The following is a 22,376-nucleotide window of genomic DNA, read 5'->3' as shown; positions in this document are numbered from 1 at the left end:
AGTTGCTGGACTTTGCATCAGGTCTGAGTGTTTTGCTTTGTGGTAAGTAAATTTCTCCATTGACAAGTGGATCACAGCATCAACTATAGAAACAACTTTCCAAGTGGGAATCAGATAATCACTGCAAATTAAAGGGGTTGTCTCATTACAGGCATGTATTGCATAGGATTTGCAATAAATGTCTGATAGATGGGGGTCTCGCCTCTCGGACCAACACCTATCTCCCAAATGGTGGTCCCCTGACCCCATCCCACCTGGTAAGAGGGTAGATGTCCACCACATCCAGGTGGAGAATCAGTGTAGAGGTGGCCGGGAATTCCGAAAACAGACAAGCTCACTGAGATTCACTGTTTCCGTAACTCCCATAAAAGTAAATAGAAATGATAGAAACAGTGTATCACAGCAAGCTATGCTGTTTCTGTAACGCCCATACACTTCTATAGGAGTTATGGAAACAGCATAGCTCAGCTGTTTTCTGGAATTCCTGGCCACCTCTGCTTTGATTCTCCACTTTGATGCAGCGGACTCTTCACCAGGCAGGACGGGTCGGGAAGACCATCGTTCGGTAGGCAGGAGTGGGTCCGAGAGCTGGGACCTGAATCGATCAGAAATTTATGTCATAGCCTGTGGTTATGCCATAAATGGTTGTGATGACACAACCACTTTAAAAGCTTAGGACACCTTTGGGGTATAATTTTTTTTGGGTTAATGAAATGCATTAGTTTTGTGTTAAAGTTAACTTTTGTAATTTACTTTTGGTATAAAAAAAGTTCACTGACTCACTTCTGCTGCTTCTATGTATCACAGTGCATAGAAGCTGCAGAACACCGCAGTCAGCCGTATTCATCAGTCAACTGCTCAGATATCTCAGCTCACAGCAGCTCCTGTGTGATCCTCACTCAAATCATAGATCCACTTTGACATGATCAAAACTGAGCTCAGAAGATTTCACAGGAGAACACAGGAGCTGCTGTGAGTCGAGATATCAGAGCAGTTCACTGATGGATACGGCTGACTGCGGTGATCTGCAGCTTTTATGTACTTTGATACATAGAAGCTGCAAAGGTGAAATGGTGCATTTTTTTTTCAAGTAAATTACAAGTTATTTTTAAAACAAAATAAATGCATTTTAGTAAGAAAAGAAAGACCCCAAAGCTTTAACTGAAGTTTTATAGGATTACAAGTAAATGAAATAAGGTCTACTCTTAACTGATTTCACAGCTAGTCTGCCCTATTCTGTGCCACGCTGGAACCCTTAGGCCCTACTCACACGGTGGCATTTTAGACATAACTAATTTTTTAGACGTGCGCTGAAAAGACATCTCTTTGGACAGGCCTATAACATTCCCTAATCTAATTCCTTTCCCTGGCCCCCCTTTACATTAGTAATGAGGCCCCTTCATTCAGCTGTATCCCCTATACTCCTTGTACCCTAATGTACTTCATGTCTGTCATATATAGATACTGGCTGGTGACCGGCTCATGCAGTTTTATATGTACTACCCCATATGTATATAAGATGGCTGGACCATTGTACTTAAAGAGGCTCTGTCACCAGATTATATGTGCCCTATCTCCTACATAATCTGATCGGCGCTGTAATGTAGATAACAGCAGTGGTTTTTATTTTGAAAAACGATAATTTTTGAGCAAGTTATGAACTATTATGAAACAGTAGATTTATGTTAATTACTTTCTTAATAGACAACTGGGCCTGTTTTTACTTTTTACCAACTGGGCGTTGTTAAGAGAAGTTTATGACGCTGACCAATCAGTGACCACTCAGCGACCAATCAGTGACCAATCAGCGTCATACACTTCTCATTGTTCCAGCCCAGCTTCTTTCACTGCACAATCACGCTGTAACAATGAGTATGATGCTGATTGTGCAGCGGATATTTCGGCGGGAACCGCCATGCAAAATCCACCGTGTGAACTGACCCTAAGGCTTGCCATATACATAGTGGTTAAGTGATGCGCGCCCAAAAAATGCACGACAAGATTTTACTGCAAATTTCCTCGGAATTCATATGAGGATTTTTGATAGTGCGGCTCAGGTGAGGCATATGGTTGTAATCTATTTCACCTGTACAGGCTACGTGGTCATAAACTGCATTGCAAAACAGTAACAATTCATGGAAGATCCTCATGCGCGCCACACTACCACCACATTAATGGGGAGCCTTAATACCCCTGTTTTGGCAATTACTGAAAATCACAAGCCATATAGTCTTCTAGGCATGATAATGTGTGGGGATAGTACAAGTCATTTATGCTTATATATTGGCTCTGCGGCACATAGTATGTTGCTAATTCACACACTGCTAACAACAATTACTATAGAATTTATAACAATATGCATGTTTTTGTTTGTGATGATTTTCTCCAGCTGCTATTACTGTACTTTACAGCTAACTCTCAGTTACAAGAGTTCTATATTTGCATTCACTTGTGCTCGGCTAGTTACAGGCTACAGGAATGTGTTCGGGACTTTTGGTCAGAGTATAGATATCCACTTACATTGGACCAGCCCCTGCCATAGAGAAAGAGAAATGTAAAATCATTTGCTCCTACAATATTTACATGTGGTGTTTTTTGTTTTGTGTAGAAGTGTGGCGATATATAATATATTTTAATTTGCTTAAAGTGTAGCTAAACGTTCGACAAACTTCTGACATGTCATAGTGACATGTCAGAAGCTTGGATTGGTGGGGGTCCGAGCACGGAGACCGCCACCAATCGCTAGAACGAAGCAGCTGAAGCCTTCGTGTGAGTGCTCAGCCGCTTCATGTCTGTTCGGCTATTTCCGGAAATAAATGTATCGGTGTACAGACTCAATAGAAAGTCTATGAGGCCATACTCCGATACATTTATTTCCGGAAAAAGCCGAACAGAAACTAAGCAGCTGAGCGCTCACACGAACGCTTCAGCTGCTTCGTTCTAGCAATTGGTGGGGGTCTCCGTGCTCGGACCCCCACCAATACAAACTTCTGACATGTCACTATGACATGTCAGAAGTTTGTCAAACATTTAGCTACACTTTAAGGATGTGTTTACATGAATCAAAAATTTATTTATTTTGATTTATTTTCCATCGCTTATATAGCGCCAACCTATTCCACAAAGAATGCAAAGACCACAGCCGTAGCCATTCCAACTCCAATTCAGTATGCGTTTCTGGAAAAACCGCAGCACACCATCTTGAAATAGAGCAATTTGAGCATTTTATTTCACAATAACAATGCAACGTTTCTTATCCAAGCATTGGCAAAACATTGCATTATTAATAGCGAAATAAAAGGCTCAAATTGCTTTATTTCAAGATTGTGTGCTGCGGTTTTTCCAGAAAATGTAGCCAACCTATTCCACAGCGATGTACAGAGATTGGCACCATTCACATCACTCCCTGTCTCCCTTGGGCTTGCAATCTGATTTTTCTATCTCAGACCACAGTGCTAGAAGGCAAAAGCGATAATCACTGATCCAGTGAATTCAACCAATTTCAGCAGTACACACTAACAATCTGATATCTGGTCTTGGGCAAAGCAAGGATCAAACATTTTGGTTTTTAATATGCCTAAACTTTTGTTGGACACCCCCTCCCCCCCGATCTGAGAAATTGCATTGCAATGCAAGCGGGTCTGACATCACATTATCCCCCTGACAGTAAGCATGCACCCCCAGCTGTACTGAACATGAATCATTGTTAATGGGGAGTTAGGGGAGATAGCGTTGAAGAGCCATATAAGCTGTATGGCCAACATTGCAATTGAAATAATTAATTGTAATGTTATCTTCTTGGCATATAACAGCCATTTACTTTGAACCATTTCTATAAAAAGTCCTAAATCCATTCAGAAGTATGACTGGGTATTATACCAGTCTCCAGTCTCTATGATTTCTCAAGTTTCATATATAGATAAACTGGTAAATGTTTCGGATGTTGACATTACATAGAGCACACACCAAATATTATGTCCACAGGGGACGTACAGTACTAGTCTAGGGTGGAATGCAATTCAAATGGTTATGTTCCCGAATCAATGGCTATCTCTGAATACATTGTAAATTATGCTACTTATTTATATCAGTAATTAGTACTGCTTTCTTGAATGGATTTTAGTATATATTTAGATGTGGAAATGTATACCGCAGGCAGATCCAATCAATAAACCATCTGGAAAGATATATATTGCCTACAGTACATACTAGTCCTTCTCAATGAATTAGAATATCATCAAAAAGTTTATTTATTTCAGTAATTCAATTCAAAAAGTGAAACTCCTATATTATAGATCCATTACACACAGAGTGATCTATTTCCAGTATTTTATTCTTTTAATGTTGATAATTATGGATAACAGTTAATGAAAACCCCAAAATTTAGTGTCTCAGAAAATGAGAATATTATATAAGGCCAAATTCAAAAAGGATTTTTAATACTGAAATGTCGTCCTAGTGAAAAGTATGTACAGTATATGCCCTCAATACTTGGTCGGGGCACCTTTTGCATGAATTACTGCAACAATGCGGCGTGGCATAGAGGCGATCAGCCTGTGGCACAGCTGAGGTGTTATGGAAGCCCAGGTTGCTTTGATATTGGCCTTCAGCTTGTCTACATTGTTGGGTCTGGTGTCTCATCTTCCTCTTGACAATACCCTATAGATTCTCTATGGGGTTTAGGTCAGGCGAGTTTGCTAGCCAATCAAACCAGGTATTGGTACTTTTGGCAGTGTGGGCAGGTGCCAAGTCCTGCTGGAAAATGAAATCAGCATCTCCATAAAGATTGCCAGCAGAGGGAAGCATGAAGTGCTCTAATATTTCCTGCTAGACGGCTACATTGACTCTGGACTGATATTCTAATTCATTGAGAAGGAGTAGAACATACATACACACTACACTTCCTCACAAGATTATTTCATTGATATATAGTACTGTACTTTACCCATTTATTAGACTAAACTATCAATAAAGTGTGTATTATTTGAGAGAAAGTACAAAAGCCTAAAAAAATTTAAGAAATAAAAATGTATGCACTACTATAGTGTACTTTTGTGTATAAAATACTATAATATTAGCAGTAACTCCTATAACCATTATTTTCCACATTCTGCACTAAATATTGTTATGTCCGCCAATGGCTTTGCTTCCGATCATAAACTGGATATAACTCTGCTAGTATAGATATAGCTCAGGAGGTTCTGTAGGAAGTATTGTGGTAGCCATATTGTGTTATCTGCATTTTTACATAGGACTGCACACATCTAATTGAGGGAGTTCTTCTAACACTTCCACACCATTCCCCTATAGAGGTGAAGGTAGATGTAATGATGGGGGGTAGGGAAACGGACAAGTGAGCCCTAGTCTACCCGCCACTCTGTCCCTGCCTACTTGCAACGACCCGCCCTAGGCGACGGGGTACAACTGGGCGGCGGTCCCTGCGCTCAGTAAGTGCATGACAAACACGACAAACGTACAAGGGAATACAAGCAAGGGAAAGGGGCAGTTGCCCACGGCAACACCGTGAGCAACCAGAGTGGTGAACGAGCCGAGTCAAGCCAGGAGTGTGCGAGGTACCAAACCAAGAGCAGAAGAGTAGTCAGTAAGCCAGGGTCTGTATGGAGCAGGATCAAAATAGAAGGAGCTGTAGCTGGGCCATGAAACCACACGAAAAGAATCACAAGCACCGAGGGACAGGAAGGGCAGGCTTAAATAGACAGAGGGCGGGAGCTAGCTGAGTCTGGCCAGGTTGCGATAGGCTCTCCCACTCCTAAGCCTGCCAGCCTGAGTGGTGGAAGCTGGAGTCAGTCTCAGGGATGTAGATTCAGATGCTGACTGATTAATTATGGGAGTTAACCCCGAAGCTGTGCCTGGCAGATCCTTTAAAGTAGAGGTCAAAAAGGTGTGAGGATATGTCATAAATATCTAATATCTACCTTTCCATTATACTTTTTTTCTGTGTAGTATCAACTCCCAGTTTTGGGTTACAAATACTGATCTAAATACTGTCATGCGAAGCCTTTTTCTGTCCGCTTGTGTTACGATATGAGCATATTTACATATTTTAAAAACAGAGAATTCACTACTTTCATTAGTTTTGCGGATGGAAAACACCCATTCAAGCCCATGGAGAGTGATTAAAAAACTTATGCATCCATATGTTATCCTTATTAGATCTGTATTGCATCAGATTTTCATCAGTATTATATGCACAATGCATCTGTTTTTCAAAGTGCTTGTCTTATGTTGTTCAACATCCTGCGTAGTAAGGTCCTGTTCACACCACATTTTGGCCCTACATTTAGTGTTTAAGTTGAGACAGCTCCCGAAGCACGCGCTAAACACATCCAAAGTGCTCAATTGCCAGATGGAGTGAAAGAGTGTCCTTTTGGCCCCGATGTGGCTGGTATACGTCAGTATACAACAAACTAAAAGGTATGGAATAGCATAGTAACTACGCTGTTCCATACCATTTTTAACCAGTAACAAACTCTATTCATTTAACAGATATCTTAATAGTTTATGAGGGACTGAAGCCACAGTATGGCATCTGTCATTAGCCTTCATTAAACATATATGTTGGGTAACTCCAGTGATGTCACTGTCCTTATATGGGCAGTTTATGTGGAGTTTCCCCATTATCTGAGTGATACTCCCTCACTCACTGCGCTGGTCCGTAATGTCAAGACCCATAGCTCCGCCCAATAACTTCTCTGTCAGCCCCAGGCCAGTCCCCTGAATGCAGTGATTGGATCCTATAGGGGGCTGTATTGATCCTCCCAGTTCCGCTGCTACTGCCGGGTTTATTCTTCTCTTTCTCCCCCTTTCCTTCTCCGAACTCTCAGCACGATTTGGCCTTTGATGCTTGTACAGTAGAGCTAGAGCTGCTGCGGGCCATTTTCTTGAGCTGCCTTTGTATATCCATCCATATTACATCTATGGCATTATGCTATACTATACTATACTATACTATACTATACTATACTATACTATACTATACTATACTATACCATAGATAGTAGTCATGTCATAGACATAATATGGTTGGATGCCGTGCATCACACTGTCCCTATAGATTCTATAGTGACAGGGAAATGCACGTCATATCCGGTCACCTCACAAGGAGAGGACTTTAGAGTAGTGACCTCTGGTAGGTGAGTATTCCGGGTGCCACATTGTGTCATCATAACCCCCCTATCCACCCTTGTTCATGCCTTCCAGCCCCTGCTCTCCCTCATGAACTTTCGCATGCAAATTCATTTGGAGTATCTGTTGCTGCGTGTGAGCCTGTAGAGGGGGGTTGCTGCACATAGGGTCTGTATGCAGTAACCATTCTATACACTCCCCATCTTGCTATAGAGGGGGAGGGGCTGTATGTGCTATATATCTCACTGTAGGGCTGCACCTAGGCTGTATAACATGGTGTGATTGTGGATCCATATTATGGACGTTTAAAAATACTATGCCTAAGGTCCCTTTCACATGGAAGTATTTTGGTCAGTATTTTGCATCAGTATTCGGAAGCCAAAACCAGAAAGTGTAACCTAAACAGGGAAAAGGTATAATGGAAAGATTTGTTCCCCCTCCGCATCTTGGACCCATTGCTGGTTTTGGCTTACAAATACTGATGCAAAATACTGACGAACATACTGCCGTGTGATAATAGTCTAACTCAGACACACAAATTCAGCTCTGCTACATCTGTATGCTGTTAATAATTATTACACATCACAGTGACACACAATTAACAGCTTGTAAACATTTGCACTAACAAATCAAGTAAACCTGATCCTTTTCTCCACAGGAGTTGCTTATGATGCACGCCATTTATAAGATATAGGTTAGAGCGTCGACATATGTGTAGCTCAGAGCTTGTCAGAAGTGGCAAGATTTCATGCCTGGCACAGAACAGGCATACACCCTCTAACTGTGTTTAATAAATCAGCCGTTTCCTTGAAACAAGCTCCATACATAAGGGAATAACAGGAGACAGCCTGATCTGAGTCACAAAGGCTCACAAAGCTAATCTGAGGGGCCTGAAATACCAAGAATATACTCAGCACTAAAACACAATCACAAATAATGTTCACTATGATTCCACATGAAAAATCTTAAAAGTACTCATATTATGGATAAAGGTGCGGTTCAATGACATACGCCATACACGCACGCGCACACATACGCACGCGCACACACACACCTATTACAAAGTCCTGTTCTTTCTAAGGTGCATTGTTTTAGCAAAATCAATTTCAAGCAAGAGAACAACAAAGTGGCACCACAGGTAAGATACGCCTAAAATCTTACAGCATGAAATCCACATTGCTCCCTACTAGAAATCACATTGAGCGGCATCTGTTACTGCACAATCCAGCCTTAATAAATGAGGAATAAGACACTGTCCACACAAAGCATTCACCATGCCACAAATGCCAGAAATTAATCATCAGATCTGTTTTTTCTACAGTACATTCCTGGGTGGTAAAATGTTTTTAGTATTGTATGAATAAAGTGAATGAAGAGTTTATGTTCTCTTTTCCATATATTCGCTTTACAGCTTTTACCCAATGCACAGGTGGATTAAATATATTTATTCTATTATATAATTTATATATAACTCTTCATTTTAAGATCTTAATGCACTATAAAGCCATTTAATAGACAGACCAATTTAATAACCTGAACTATACAATACTGCGGTCTTATAGTCAAACACAGGATGAACTGTCCTCTCTTTACACATAGAAAAGCACATCAAAACTGATAAATTGGAGCTGATAGGAGATCCAAACATGGTAATCTATCTATCTATCTATCTATCTATCTATCTATCTATCTATCTATCTATCTATCTATCTATCTATCTATCTATCTATCTATCTATCTATCTATCTATCTATCTATCTCTATGTCATATCTATGTCATATCTATCTATCTATCTATCTATCTATCTATCTATCTATCTATCTATCTATCTATCTATCTATCTATCTATCTATCTATCTGTCTCATATCTATCTATCTATCTATCTATCTATCTATCTATCTATCTATCTATCTATCTATCTATCTATCTATCTATCTATCTATCGCTGCACCATAATTGGGTCTTTATTCCTCTAATCGAAAAACGAACATCATTTATCAACAAAAATATGAGGATATGCTATAAAAAAAACCAATGGTATGTCTTAAAGGATGAAGGGAGAAGGTTCCTTTGGCATTTTTCCTGTACAGTGGCTCCACTGACCTCCTTGTGTGCAAGGAAAAACAACACATCTCCATCCAAGTGAATGGGGCTGTGTTACAGTTCCCTGCACAGTAAAGTAACTCTGTGAAGAAGTGACAGTGCTTAACTAGTGCCATGAATTCTTCATTCTGAGGATCATAAGGGTCCCAGCAGTCAGACTTTAACCAATGACGAAGTAATATGCCCTTTAAAGACTTTTCAGTCTGACTATTCAAGCAGCCAATATAAGACAAATGATGTGTATACTGTACGTGGATGATAGTTTCACATAATTGGTGTTTATTGTTTTGAGATTTAGGAATAGTATACCTTAATTGGGAATATAGCACTTCAAATAAAACTGACACAATGTGTTATAACTAGAGCAGGCCTGAACTGAGCGTAACACAGTGTATCAACGTTTCTCTTTGCGAAATAGGGAATTAGGATTCCTTGCCACCAAAGGAAATTATTCTAAGGGCCCATTCTCCATCCATATAGAACATGTCCATATCCACCTTTAATTAAATTGTAAACCTAGTTGTTTTAATTACACACAAAACATATAAAAAAGGTCTAATATGTTATTTGTGAAACAACCGGTGGTGTCATGGTGCCAATGCGAAGCCCCAGCACTTTTCTCAATCCCAGCAGGGCGCTTTTAAAAGAAGCCCCCAGCATCTTGCCACTTTCAACTGTATCCGCGTATTCAGTAGGAAGTACTAAGTGGGGGGCCCTATTACTGTGCAGGGGCACTAAGGGGCACTATTCTGTGTGGGGCAGTAAGAGAGCATTATTATTGCGAAGAAGCGTTAAGGGGCACTATTACTGTGTTGGGGTACTATTACTGTATGAGGAACTTTTACTGTCTGGGGCACTATCTGTTTGTCACTATTATTTTTGAAGTGACTATAGTTATGACACCATTATTTCTTAAGTACAGTATTTGTGGATACTTTACTAAAAAGCAGGCACAGTAATGGGGAAAGCAGCAGCATGGTATTGTTAAAGGGGTAGCAGGATGGGAAGTTTGTGCAGAGGTTGGGAAATAGGGTGCTAGAAAAGTGAGGAGAAAAAGATGCCAACTCTGCAAACACAAGTCATGGTTGGGAGAATTCTTCATGGAAGGCTAGATCCGATGGAGAAAAAAATAGAAAGGGAAATGAAAGGCTTCAGAGAAAAGGTCACCTGTGAGTCTCTGGATTTAACTGTAAAGTACTCACTTATACAGTCTGCAGAGCACCTGTGTAGGACTAGTATCTACCACTATATAGTCACTGTATGGGGGTAATATTGGTCTTTGTAGAGTGTTTTTAATTCAGTAGCATGGTCATGGTGTGGCGGTATTATTTGGCCCTTATATAGAGGTATTATATGGTAACTGACTGTACTATTTAGAGGTATATTATATATATTCATATATATATATACTCATTTTTATGACAGGACAAATTATTTGGGGACAGATCTTCTATGGATGCCGGTTCCAAGCTCCACAGAACTTTCATCATAAAGCAATATCCAGGGTTAGTTTACAGCTGAGGTGGTGTATTTAAGCCTGCCATGTGTTATGAAAGCTTTCCTCATTATATATATATATATACATAATTTGTTTGTTTTTTGTCGGCGGCTTGTGCCCCTTAAGACCCTAGCAACACTTTTGGAACACACAACCGATATTTGATAACTATAACTGATCAGTCATATGAAGCAGAGTACTTGCTCAGTCCTGGGGTTTTCATGACTACTCCCACAAATATTGTGCAAATTGGACAGCTCCGCTGCTTATTACTACTTCAGACATTATAGCATTGGCACTTTTTTTTTTTTTTTGCATGGAATAACTGATTAGTAAACTAGTGGTAAGTGATTGGCTCCAAAGTCAGCTCCGAATAGGGTTGTCTTCTGCTTGATCTCTGTGGCCCATTATTGTGTGAGAGCCTGGGCCTACCAGAGGATCCTCTGGGCCTTTAGTGGGCCAGTCCGGCCCGATCTTTGTGCCTTTCATCTTATTGTGCCCTTTCTCCACTATTTAGACTTCTCTAATGTGGCACCCACTCACCTAATCTTCTGTATTTACAGACTCCGAAATGATTTTCCATGAGTAGATTTCCCCTTTCCATGCCTCTATTTATTTTTACATGTCTGAATGTTAAGAAATGAAAACATATTATTTTAGCTTCTTGGAGGTAAGTACTTGTGAGCCTTTTTGAGCAAATTGCTAAACTATGCAGTAGTATTGTATCTATACAGTATACACAAAGTCTTGGTTAAGAAATCATAGCAATCTATTTTATAGTTTAATATACAGTATTTTGACGTTACATACAACATATTCATTTTGCCTATAAACACAGATTATAGCTTTTATCAGACTCTGAAATCTGTCTTTTATTTACTGAGAGTTCTTTTTAGATAAAGTTCATTATTTCTGTTTGTTCACTTATACATATGGATTTCGGTTATTTTGATAAACTGCACTACAATCGAGAAACTTTTACCTGTTATATAATAAGAAAATTAAACATAAGTTAGATCTAGCCTTGCTTCTTATAAAAAAAAATCAAACATAATGTTACAGTATGTCTAAAAGGCTGTATATACTGTTTTCAGTAGAATATACGCAGTACATCTCATTCTCTCTGTTATTGCAGGCATTGATTCAAAGACGCTGGCACTGCTCAGCTGTAAATAGCCTCAAAACACAGCGCCGCTGCATCTCCGTGTATCAAGTTCATATACTAAGGGAAATATCGAGAAGTGGAACAACTGGTTTCCAACTGAGCTTTGTGCTTCATAAATTGAAAAAATAAGTAGGAACATTTATTGTAACATTAAAATATTCATCTACTTCTACAAGGATATTACTCTCTCAACAATCATATATATTCTGTATAACAATTTTGTTAATAACAGAAGAATGAAAATGAAAACAGCTATAACTCTACTATACATAACTTCTACAGACTGCAATGAAGAGAGCTGCGCTGCATTGTGTGTCCACTTTGATTAGACCTCTGTTATTCCAAAAGGTAAGGATTCAACCTCTGAATGGAAAAACACCTTTAAATAGAATAGGGTAGATTTATGAATAATCTTATAGGATTCGTTCATTTAGAATACAGTTCACAGTCCAAATGGTGCCAATTTTGTAAATTTTTTTTAAATGGCACACATGCCATCGGAAATTTGTTTCAATTCGCGAGGCATGTCAGACAACTTTTTTTTAGCCTAGTACATATTGGTAGTTTCATAATCTCCCCTCACAACTTTATAAAGAAATAGTCCCTGTGTCAGATGCTGATATATGTAGCAGAGGGAAGAGACAGATGGACTATGACATCACTGGAGTGGCTGGGACTGTAATTATAATGAGGAAACAAGCAGAGCGTGCCTCCCCCCTTTAAAAAACAATATGAGATATCATCTTTATCAGTTTTTGTCTTGTATATTGTAGCTTATTTATGTTAATAATATTGCCTATTGACTGTATGATCTAGGGGTTGACCAATCACTTGACCAGGGTCAGAGCCAGTTTGATTTTCTTTTTAGTAGCCAGACAATAAGAACTCCTATAGACAGCAATAGCAAACAACCCAGAAAGTTAAGTGCTATGACACATGGACATCTTCACATTAAATCATATAGTCACAGTGAATTATATAAGCGTTTTTTTAGCAGACTATATCCATGATTATAATCATGTGATAACCCTGGTTTTCCATTAATATCAACATTGAGCAGGGTTTATTAATGAAGACAATGCAAGACCAAATAAAAAAAAAACAGTATGTGTAGTTTCTATTAAAAAGGGGTTCTACGGGACTTTAAAATTGATGGGCTATCCATAGGATAAGCCATCAATGTTTGCTTGGTGGGAGTCCAACATGCGAGTTTTCCATTAATTAGCAAAATGAATGGTCTGTGACTGTCGCCTTCCTTATAATGTTTATATAAGCACAATGGTTCATCACAGCTTGTCAGACTGTGCCGGTTACTGCTGCTCTTTCCATTTAATTCAATGGGACAGGCTACAGTACCAGGCACAGCTGCTCGTACGGATGAGCTGCTATTCCAATTTATATAATAAACAAACATGACGGTCGCAGGAGGCCCATGACCACTTTAATATACTGATGGTCAGGGGTCCTGGAGGTCGGAGCACCACATCAAACATTATTGCCCATCTCAAAGATAGTCAATGTTAAAGAACTCCTTTCATCTAAAACTTCCCTAATTGATCACCATTCATTACATCTATCTTTTTAGTCGGTCTAAATAAATATTTTATTCTTCTAGCACCTAACTTTATAAAGCGAAAGCTTCTGATTGCTGCAAATTGTATTAATGGCCGATTGTAAACCTTTAATGACTAAGAGAGAATACAAGTAAAAGAAGAGAGAGTGGGTTGGCACTGCATGGGGTAGTGCTTCAGGCGGAGGGCAAAAACTGGCTAGGAATTTCAGCAGGTCAAGTAATGCAAGACACAAGGGGTGCTCAACTCAAGAAACAATAAGTCCAAACAGTATCTCCAAGTAGTAGGAAAGAAAGAGTGGCACTCACCCAATGACGTTTCTTTTAGTCTTTATTTCTTAGTAGATAAAACTGGGGAAAACAGTGAGTACTACGCAGGCATCAGCTGTTTTGTGTCAATGCGCTTTCTCTAGACTACAAAAAGACAAGATTTGTGAGGAGTTCCGACCCCAATGGAACTCCTCACTGATCTGGTCTGCATGCCTCTTTCAACTCATGTTTTGGTTTAGCCATTATTACTATTATGTGGGGTTTTCACCCACTTCTCACTAGTTAATGGTTTTGTACACCACTGCATTTTGTTGTAGTTGTTATATTGGGGATACCTTGAAGGATTTGGACCAGCACAGTGAGGGGTTCCGCTTATCGTAGGTAATGCGTGTATGTTAGGTTTTATCTTGATGTGGTACTTTTTATGTATATTTATGAATAATAAAGATTTGTCATACATTTACTGGCTGATTTTCCGTGTATCTTTGTATAGGTGTAATATAAATAACATAGCAAACATTTGCATGTGACGTGGGTATTCAAGGTAGCGCACCAAGTATAAAGAATAAACAAACATGGACATCTCAAAAGCAATGCTTCAGAAAAGCCTTTTGAAAACCCAGTCTCAAAATAGCAACTTGCAACGAAAAAATTAAAGTGTGCGAACAGCAGAAAGAAGTAAAGTAACACATTGACAGGTTATGTATGAACTTGTTTACTTCCGAGAACACGTCTTACTCAAAAGAAGAAAATGATAGACTAGTATAGCGTGATATTATTCTAGTTTGTGTATGTTCCACTGAAGGCCACGGAGTTGGGGAAACCCTGTGTTGGGTGAACTATAGTGGTCTGTCTAATGACAGTATTAATGGGTCTACATTTACGTATAGGAAGATATGTGAAACCTTCATCTCGAAAAGCAGACTGTTCCTCACTTGTATCATCATTTTATTATTATACCATGTGATAAAGTTTTAGCTATTATTTGAGGACCTGTTTTTTCAGCAACAGATTCTACATATATATTCACACAAATATCATGTCAACATTTATTATTATTTTCTATAGCTTGCTGTATACTGTATAGTAATACTGTTTATAGTGCCTTGTAGATGGGTTCTTATTACAAGCAGTCTTATTAATTTGTTCCACTGTCATTGTAAATTGTGCCAATGTTTTGTTTTGAAGGGATTAGAAGAAGAAAAAAATCCGTTTTTTTTTTTTGGAACGGCACTTCTATTGTTCATGGGTTGTGTCTTGTATTGCAGCTCAGCCCCATTCACTAAAATGTGGGTAAGCTGCAATAATAGACACAGACAATAGTCGCGCTGTTTTTTTTTTTTGTTGTTTTGTTTTTTTTTAATCCAAATGCAGAACAACCTCTATAACTTCAGAAAGCTGTATTTTTCAATAAAAAAAAAAATTCCAATTCATTGGCCACATTCTCCAAGGCTTTCTTCCATAGAGAAAAATAAATCATAGGAGAAAAATGTGGTTGCTCCTGTCACTGACAGTCATTTTATTATTCCATTTTCCCTGACAAGACAACACAATTTTTAGCAAAATGTTATAGTTAGCAAGATTGACTTAAAATCATAATCTTTTATAATCAACCATGTTGCAAGTATGGAACTATTGGTGCAGAACTGCCACTTATTTAACTCAATGAACCCGTAGCACAAGGCACCACCTTGGAGATTCCTCTAATTAGCTGAGCTGAGTGTTTATACAAAAAAAATATGGAGAATCTGTAGGAGTAAATGTTCTTGGCAAGATAAAAATGTAGGAAATATTAGTGAAAAGAAAAAAATTCCACAGCAGCAGAGGTGAAAAAATATTAAAACAAAGCTTTTAATAATCCTTTTTTTTTTTCTTTCAAAAAGTTGCATATGTGAAAACTATACAAAACATACAATGGTTACAATAACCACAAATGTCCCTGCCCTGAAGAGAGCACAGACCATTCATGCTTTTCAAATCTATGATATCTTCTAGTGTTTCCTGAAAATTCAGAGATCCATAATATAGTACCTAACAGATTTAATAAAGGTATACGTGGAAAATATAGAATGGTCTTACGAAAGGTGTTCATACTATGTGCAGGTCAGCAAACGGCTCAGGCAATCCTTACTGGCAATCCATATGGTTGGGAGACACGTCCATTGTCCCTTTTTAGCCCAACCCAGGTGGATAACAGTATCCTTGATGCCTATACAGGGTTGCTTCCCCCGAAAACCTGACCCCTTTTGGTACCAACCCTTTACCCATTGTTACCCTGAAATGTCCCACCTACTCTCCTGATGCATTTCGTTCAAACAGTTGTCACAGGACTCATCAGGAGACCTCAGATAAGGACCCTGATAAGGCTGTGCGGAGTAGGTACCACAGTAAAACATTCCCACAGTGTGTTGATATGAGAAATAACACTAGTTCTGGCCACTAAATGACTTGTATTCTGCATATTTTAGCATTTTTCCCCTCTGCAGGCTCTCTCTCTAATTCTCAGTTTTTCCTAAGCTAGTAGATGGAGCTTAACGGCTATCATGTCTGACATACATTGCACACATAGATAAGAGAACATTCTGCTCCCATATCTCATTGTAAAGGCCCTTTTACACTGGGCGATTATCGGGCAGACAGGCGTTCATAGAACGCTCGTTCCCAATAATTGCCCTGTGTAAAAAGGGCAGCGATCAGCAGATGAACGAGCAAGCGCTCGATCATCCGCTGATCGTATCGTTTTAAAAAAGTGAAATATTATCGTATCGGCAGCACATATCTCTGTGTAAACAGAGATGCACTGCCGACATGATAATAATGTATGGGGACAAGCGATCGGGGTAACGACCGCTCGTCCCCATCCATAGCTCTGTGTGATAGGAGCAAACAAGCCCACGATCAACAATGTCTCGTTGATCTGCGCTCGCTGCACTGGCCAAATATCAACAGGTGTAAAAGGCCCTTAACACAACCTCAGAAACAGCAGCAACATAAAAGAGATTATACTGCAGAAGTGAGCAATGTATGAACCCGTGCTGTGAAACCCGCACTGAGGTAAGATATAACACTAAATGTAAGCTGCAGCAGCGTCTGTGTCTCTCTCTGCCTCTCTCTCACACTGCTCTCTTCTCCCCCTCCACTCTCCATAGACTACTATGGTCAGCATGTAACCTGATCCTTCAGTGAGCTGATAGTCCAGCAGTAAGTTAAGTGAGTGAACAGTTAGGAGGGGGGCGCTGATAAATGGAAAAAGTAATTTTTCTCTAATAAGATATATTACAAAGTTTCTTATATTCGTTTGTAATCTTGAATTATGCAAAGTTTGTTGAAAAGTTAGTGACCATTTAAAGGACAAGCACCTGCACATTTTACTGATTTCACTACATTGAAGCATAATCTATATGTTCCTCTAAATCCTATAACAGCATTGTTCTTGAGTCTGCTGAATTCACACGGAGAGAACACAGTGGTCACTGGTTAATTTGTCTCCCTGATTAACAAAATAATGGCTCAGCAGGGTCAAGAAATGAAGGTCAGGGCTGCCTGGATGTCAGTTCTTCAGGCAGTTTTCCATATCTTGCTACAGGGCCATGACTTTGGAGGCGGAGCATATGGACAGGCACAATCACACCTGAATTTTCAGGTTTTGGCTGGATTTGCCTTTTAATAACTTAACCATACTAAGAATGGGAGTATGTAATTGATTATACTAGCTTAGATTTTTACCAGCTTTTTAAATAGTAAGCCATGTACAGTACCCTATAATACAAGGAAGTATTTGCGGAGTCAATTCAACACTAGTTCCGTTTTCATGACTATCATATTGGTTCAGTTTTTTATAAATGCAGCACATTCAGCACTCCTGTTTGGAGATGAGCAACATATATATACTTACAGAGGTCGCTTTGTCGTGGCAGGTGGGCAAACACTTTTTGATCAAAATGTGCACTAAGAACCTCCCTATTATAAGTAGATTAAGCTTTAGTGCATATTTATTTATATTTAGTGGTTTAGGTGCCATTAGTGTCGCAGTGTGCTGACGCCATTCTTTTTCATATATATATATATATATAAAAACTAAAGAAATCCCAAAGCACTCCGATGGTTCCAAAAAGTATGTGATTTATTCAGTCAACAGCTACAACGTTTCCGTCCTGCTATAGGACCTTTTTCAATATAAAAAGGTCCTATAGCAGGATGGAAACGTTGCAGCTGTTGACTGAATAAATCACATACTTTTTGGAACCATCGGAGTGCTGTGGGATTTCTTTTGTTTATGTCTTATAATCCTCGGATCTGGATTACCTGCTTGCACCCATTACTGTGTTGGAATCTGTCGCAGAGTGCTGCTTATCTCTACCTATATATATATATATATATATATATATATATATATATATATATATATATATATATATATATATATATATATATATATAAATAAATTTTCATGGATTGTATAAGGAGTTTCAATGATTCCCTAATCGTTTATGAAAGAGGTGCCTTCGGACAGATATTCTGCTCATGTTTTATTATACTGTAATTCATGAAAAGTTACTATAAACCTTCATTAATATGGATTTAATTGGATAGAATTCAGGATTTTATCAGAATTTAGGATTGTAATAATTCTCCATATACAGTAGATCACAGATCTTGTCTTGTAATTTAATTTAAGGATGCTACCTTTAGCTTGCCCCCAACCTTAAAAGGCTTTTAAAACACAATAGATTGCATTCATAGTGGATGTTTATTTGATATAAAATATGAGAATGTGGGAATGTTTAGAAGTATTATTAGTGCGAACAAAAACAAAATAGCAGCAATAGAAGCCGCAGGTGTGCTCACCCAATAGATTGTCCTGGGATCTGTAGTTCCTCAGTTGGAGTGCAGTCGGAAAAGGGGTCTTGCAGGCAGGCAAGGATCCAATGAAATGAAGAATTGTAGAAGAAAATCCTCAGCACATGCACAGAGGTAACACTTCCCACCTGTGTCTTATGGACTTTTACATCATGTTGAAATAAAACTCTTTTTAGATTTTTCTAAATGTGGATGTGCTGAGGATTTTCTTCTACAATTATTAGTAGCCTCTCTATTTATGCCTAATCTGTTATAGTTTCATTCTCCCTTGAATGACCATTTTCCTCAAATAACTCTTACTAAAACACTGAATGGCCTTATTTCCAAATCACTTGCCCAATGAAGTAATACAAAAACTGTAAAGCCATTTTAATGATTCTGAAGAATTTACAAATCACTAGTTATTTATTCAGAAATTCCTGGACAATATTATCATGTAACACATTTCTCAAATAGAAATGGCCCTTTCACCTACCATGATAAATCTTCAAAGTAATGGCACGTTATACACGCTTTGTATTGAATTTCCTCTATAGTCAATTAAAGATAGGTTCTTTATCCTCAGAAATCAGTATTACATTTTGATGCTTGCATGTAAATATATGCATAGGAGTGAGAAGTTAATATCATCATTACCATTTCAAAAAGTTTGGTATGTTTTTATATTATTGACGATTCATAGATGACAGCTATTTGATGTTAGAGGGCAGGCACATACACAGAAAGCATTATACTTGCATGTAGAATTCCCTATGCAGTAGTGAGAATTAAACTGCAATAAAAATCTGCTTCATTCTTAAAAGGTTTGGACTGGCATATAGAAAATCATAGCAAGTCAAAGCCTAGGAGCCTCTATTACTGTGTCCAATAGTGAAGTCAGAGTATAATGCTATTCCTTCTCATTTGATCACTTAGCTACTTTCAGTATTAGTGTGTGACCTTCAGGACCGACAATGTGCAATGCTAATACAGGAAGTCATATCTCAAAGGAGAACTTACTTTTAGTGCACATTTTTGGGGTTACATGGCCTGTACTGGACTGTGGTTCGATTTAAAATAAATCAGGAATGTCTTAAGACACCATAAACTGTGTAAGTGTTAACGTTAGCAGGCAACTAACATATACACGGGCCTTTACTTCCTTATAGTGATATGAAGATATGTCCATCCTGGAAAGGGGGGGCTGGAGCCTTTCTGCTAAGGCTTCATAGGAAGTAAGAAGAGGACTGGAGCCTTTGCTCTAATGGTCCACAGAAAGGAAAGGGGGGCTGATGCTTTTTCTCTAAGCTTTCACAGGAAGGAAAGGGGGGCTGATGCTTTTTCTCTAAGTTTCACAGGAAGGAAGAAGGGTGCTGGAGCCTTTCCACTAAGGGTTCACATTAAGGAAGAAGGGGGCTGGAGCCTTTCCTCTAAGGGTTCACAGGAAGGAAGAAGGGTGCTGGAGCCTTTCCTCTAAGGGTTCACATTAAGGAAGAAGGAGGCAGGAGCCTTTCCCCTAAGGGTTCACAGGAAGGAAGAAGGGGGCTGGAGACTTTCCTCTAAGGGTTCACATTAAGGAAGAAGGGGGCAGGAGCCTTTCCACTAAGAGTGCACATTAAGCAAGAAGGGGGCTGAAGCCTTTCCTCTAAGGGTTCACGGGAAGGAAGAAGGGGGCTGGAGCCTTTCCTCTAAGGGTTCACGGGAAGGAAGAAGGGGGCTGGAGCCTTTCCTCTAAGGGTTCACGGGAGGAAGAAGGGGGCTGGAGCCTTTCCACTGGGGGTTCACAGGAAGGAAGAAGGGTTCTGGAGCCTTTCCACTAAGGGTTCACATTAAGTAAAAAGGGGGCTAAAGCCTTTCTGCTAAGGGTTCACAGAGAGGAAGAAGGGGGCTAGAGCCTTTCTGGTAAGGGTTCACATAGAGGAAGAAGGGGACGGAAGCCTTTCCTTTAAGGGTTTACAGGAAGGAAGAAGGGGACTGGAGCCTTCCCACTACGGGTTCACATTAAAGAAAAGAAGGCTGGAACCTTTCCTCTAAAGGGTTGACAGGAAGGAAGAAGGGAGCTGGAGCCTTTACACTACGGGTTCATAGGAAGGAAGAAGAGGGCTGAATCCTTTCCTCTAAGATTTAACTGGAAAGAAGAAGGGGGGGCAAGAGTTTTTCTTCTAAGTGTTCATAGTTAGGAAGACGGGGGCTGGAGCCTTTCCACTAAGGGTTCAGAAACACCTACCAAGTAAAATATAGGCCTGTGGGATAATGTCCTTTGTTCTTATTGCATTATTGCTATCCAACATACCACTACATCCAGTCCATATACTGTATTATCCTCATCCTCTCAACCACAGCGAAGTTCCTATATCCAAATCCACAATCATATATACATATATGTGCAATCTGACATCAGCTGACATATTAATAATCTACTTAAGCTCACTGGTGGCACTGGATCACATAGAGGCGGAGAGGTCTCCTCAGGATCAGAGAACTTTTATCTGTATAGTGCTGTCATACCTAGTGAGACTGAATGGAGGAGGCTGAGCACCCTGCCCAGACATACTGCATATATTAATGATGCACAATCCAGCAGCATCTCCTGTGTGCCTCGCCTAGCATACATCGCAATGACACAGGGAGATACATGTCTGCCCTCCTAAGGAATCCACTGGATCCCATCATTACAAGAATATATCCCGGCAATACTGCATTGGGATGTGTATGATCGACCCAGCAGCATCATCATCATCAGCAGCAGCAGGAGCAGCACTCTTCCCCACAGCATTGCAGTCTCAGCTGTATTCCCCACCGAGACCACACATGTTCAAGAGCTTCTCCTACCTTTGGTTTCCATTGCTGCCCTTTGTTAAGTGCCTGGAAGTTGTGGGAACTTGGAAGCTGTGCTATTCCTCTGCAGAATCCTCCTTGCAGCCTTTCTGTGGATGATGCCGTGGATGGGGGTCCCTGCAGCCCTGGATCTGCAATCAACCATCAGATGACATTGGTGAGGATGAGGATGATGACTGGAGGAGGATTGTTATGTTAGAAGGGCGCCAGTTACCTGGGTCGTGGTGCTGCAGAGCGGAGCTGTCCACTGACTGTGGTGCTGCAGGTGTAGTGCCAGATCAGCCCACCACAGCCCCGCTATGTACAAGCAGTCGCACTGGTCTCCACTGCGCATGTCCGCCAGTCTCCCCTATTGGTAGCGTTACACAAGCCTTCCTGTGAAGCGGTGCTGTAGCGTTTACTCACCGAGATCACAAGGTAAAAAATGGCGTGGATTTCCTGCTGCAAACCGGGAAGTGCACCATGCAAATGTAGCCTGGGACTAGTCTGTCCATGCACGGTGCATTACAAAGGTTGCATGGCATATGGGTGATGTAGTTTACCTCAGCATATAGGTTTAGGTTTCTTAATTCTCATATTATGGACTATACCTAAATAGTTGAACTTCAATGTTCACAAAATGTTGCGAGTTACACGTGAAGAATGTATATTTGATGACTTCTGGCTGCAAGCAAACCCCTTCACATGTCGTGTAGGAGATATATATATATATATATATTTATTTATTTATTATTATTTTTTTTTTACCTCTATTATATGTTTATCAGTCATTCAAACGTTGCTGATAACAACAGATTGTCCCTTGTATTTGCTACTCTTAAAGGGATACTACATTTATCAGCATTTGCTGCATTTGACTAAAATGTATTATTCTCTGTTATCAGCCATTCCAGGCTGAGGTGATGCTATGTCCAGAAAGGTGTTTTTACCCTAATCCTCGCTACT

The 22,376-nt window shown here is 39.6% G+C and overlaps 1 protein-coding gene across 1 annotated transcript in view; it reads right to left on the bottom strand.

The window, feature by feature from the left end:
• FGF12 (fibroblast growth factor 12) overlaps positions 1–21,753 on the bottom strand; it is a 430,891-nt gene extending 409,138 nt beyond the window's left edge. The window contains exons 1-2 of the mRNA XM_075861773.1: positions 21,646–21,753; positions 21,426–21,562 (exon numbers count right to left, since the gene is read on the bottom strand). Coding sequence (XP_075717888.1) covers positions 21,426–21,438 — 13 coding nt within the window. The 5' untranslated portion in view covers positions 21,439–21,562; positions 21,646–21,753. The remainder of the gene's footprint in view (positions 1–21,425; positions 21,563–21,645) is intronic.
• Positions 21,754–22,376: the final 623 nt, after the last annotated feature.

This window comes from Rhinoderma darwinii, chromosome 4 (assembly GCF_050947455.1).
Source record: "Rhinoderma darwinii isolate aRhiDar2 chromosome 4, aRhiDar2.hap1, whole genome shotgun sequence".
Lineage (NCBI taxonomy): Eukaryota > Metazoa > Chordata > Amphibia > Anura > Rhinodermatidae > Rhinoderma > Rhinoderma darwinii.
This window is presented reverse-complemented; position numbering and strand designations above follow the sequence as displayed.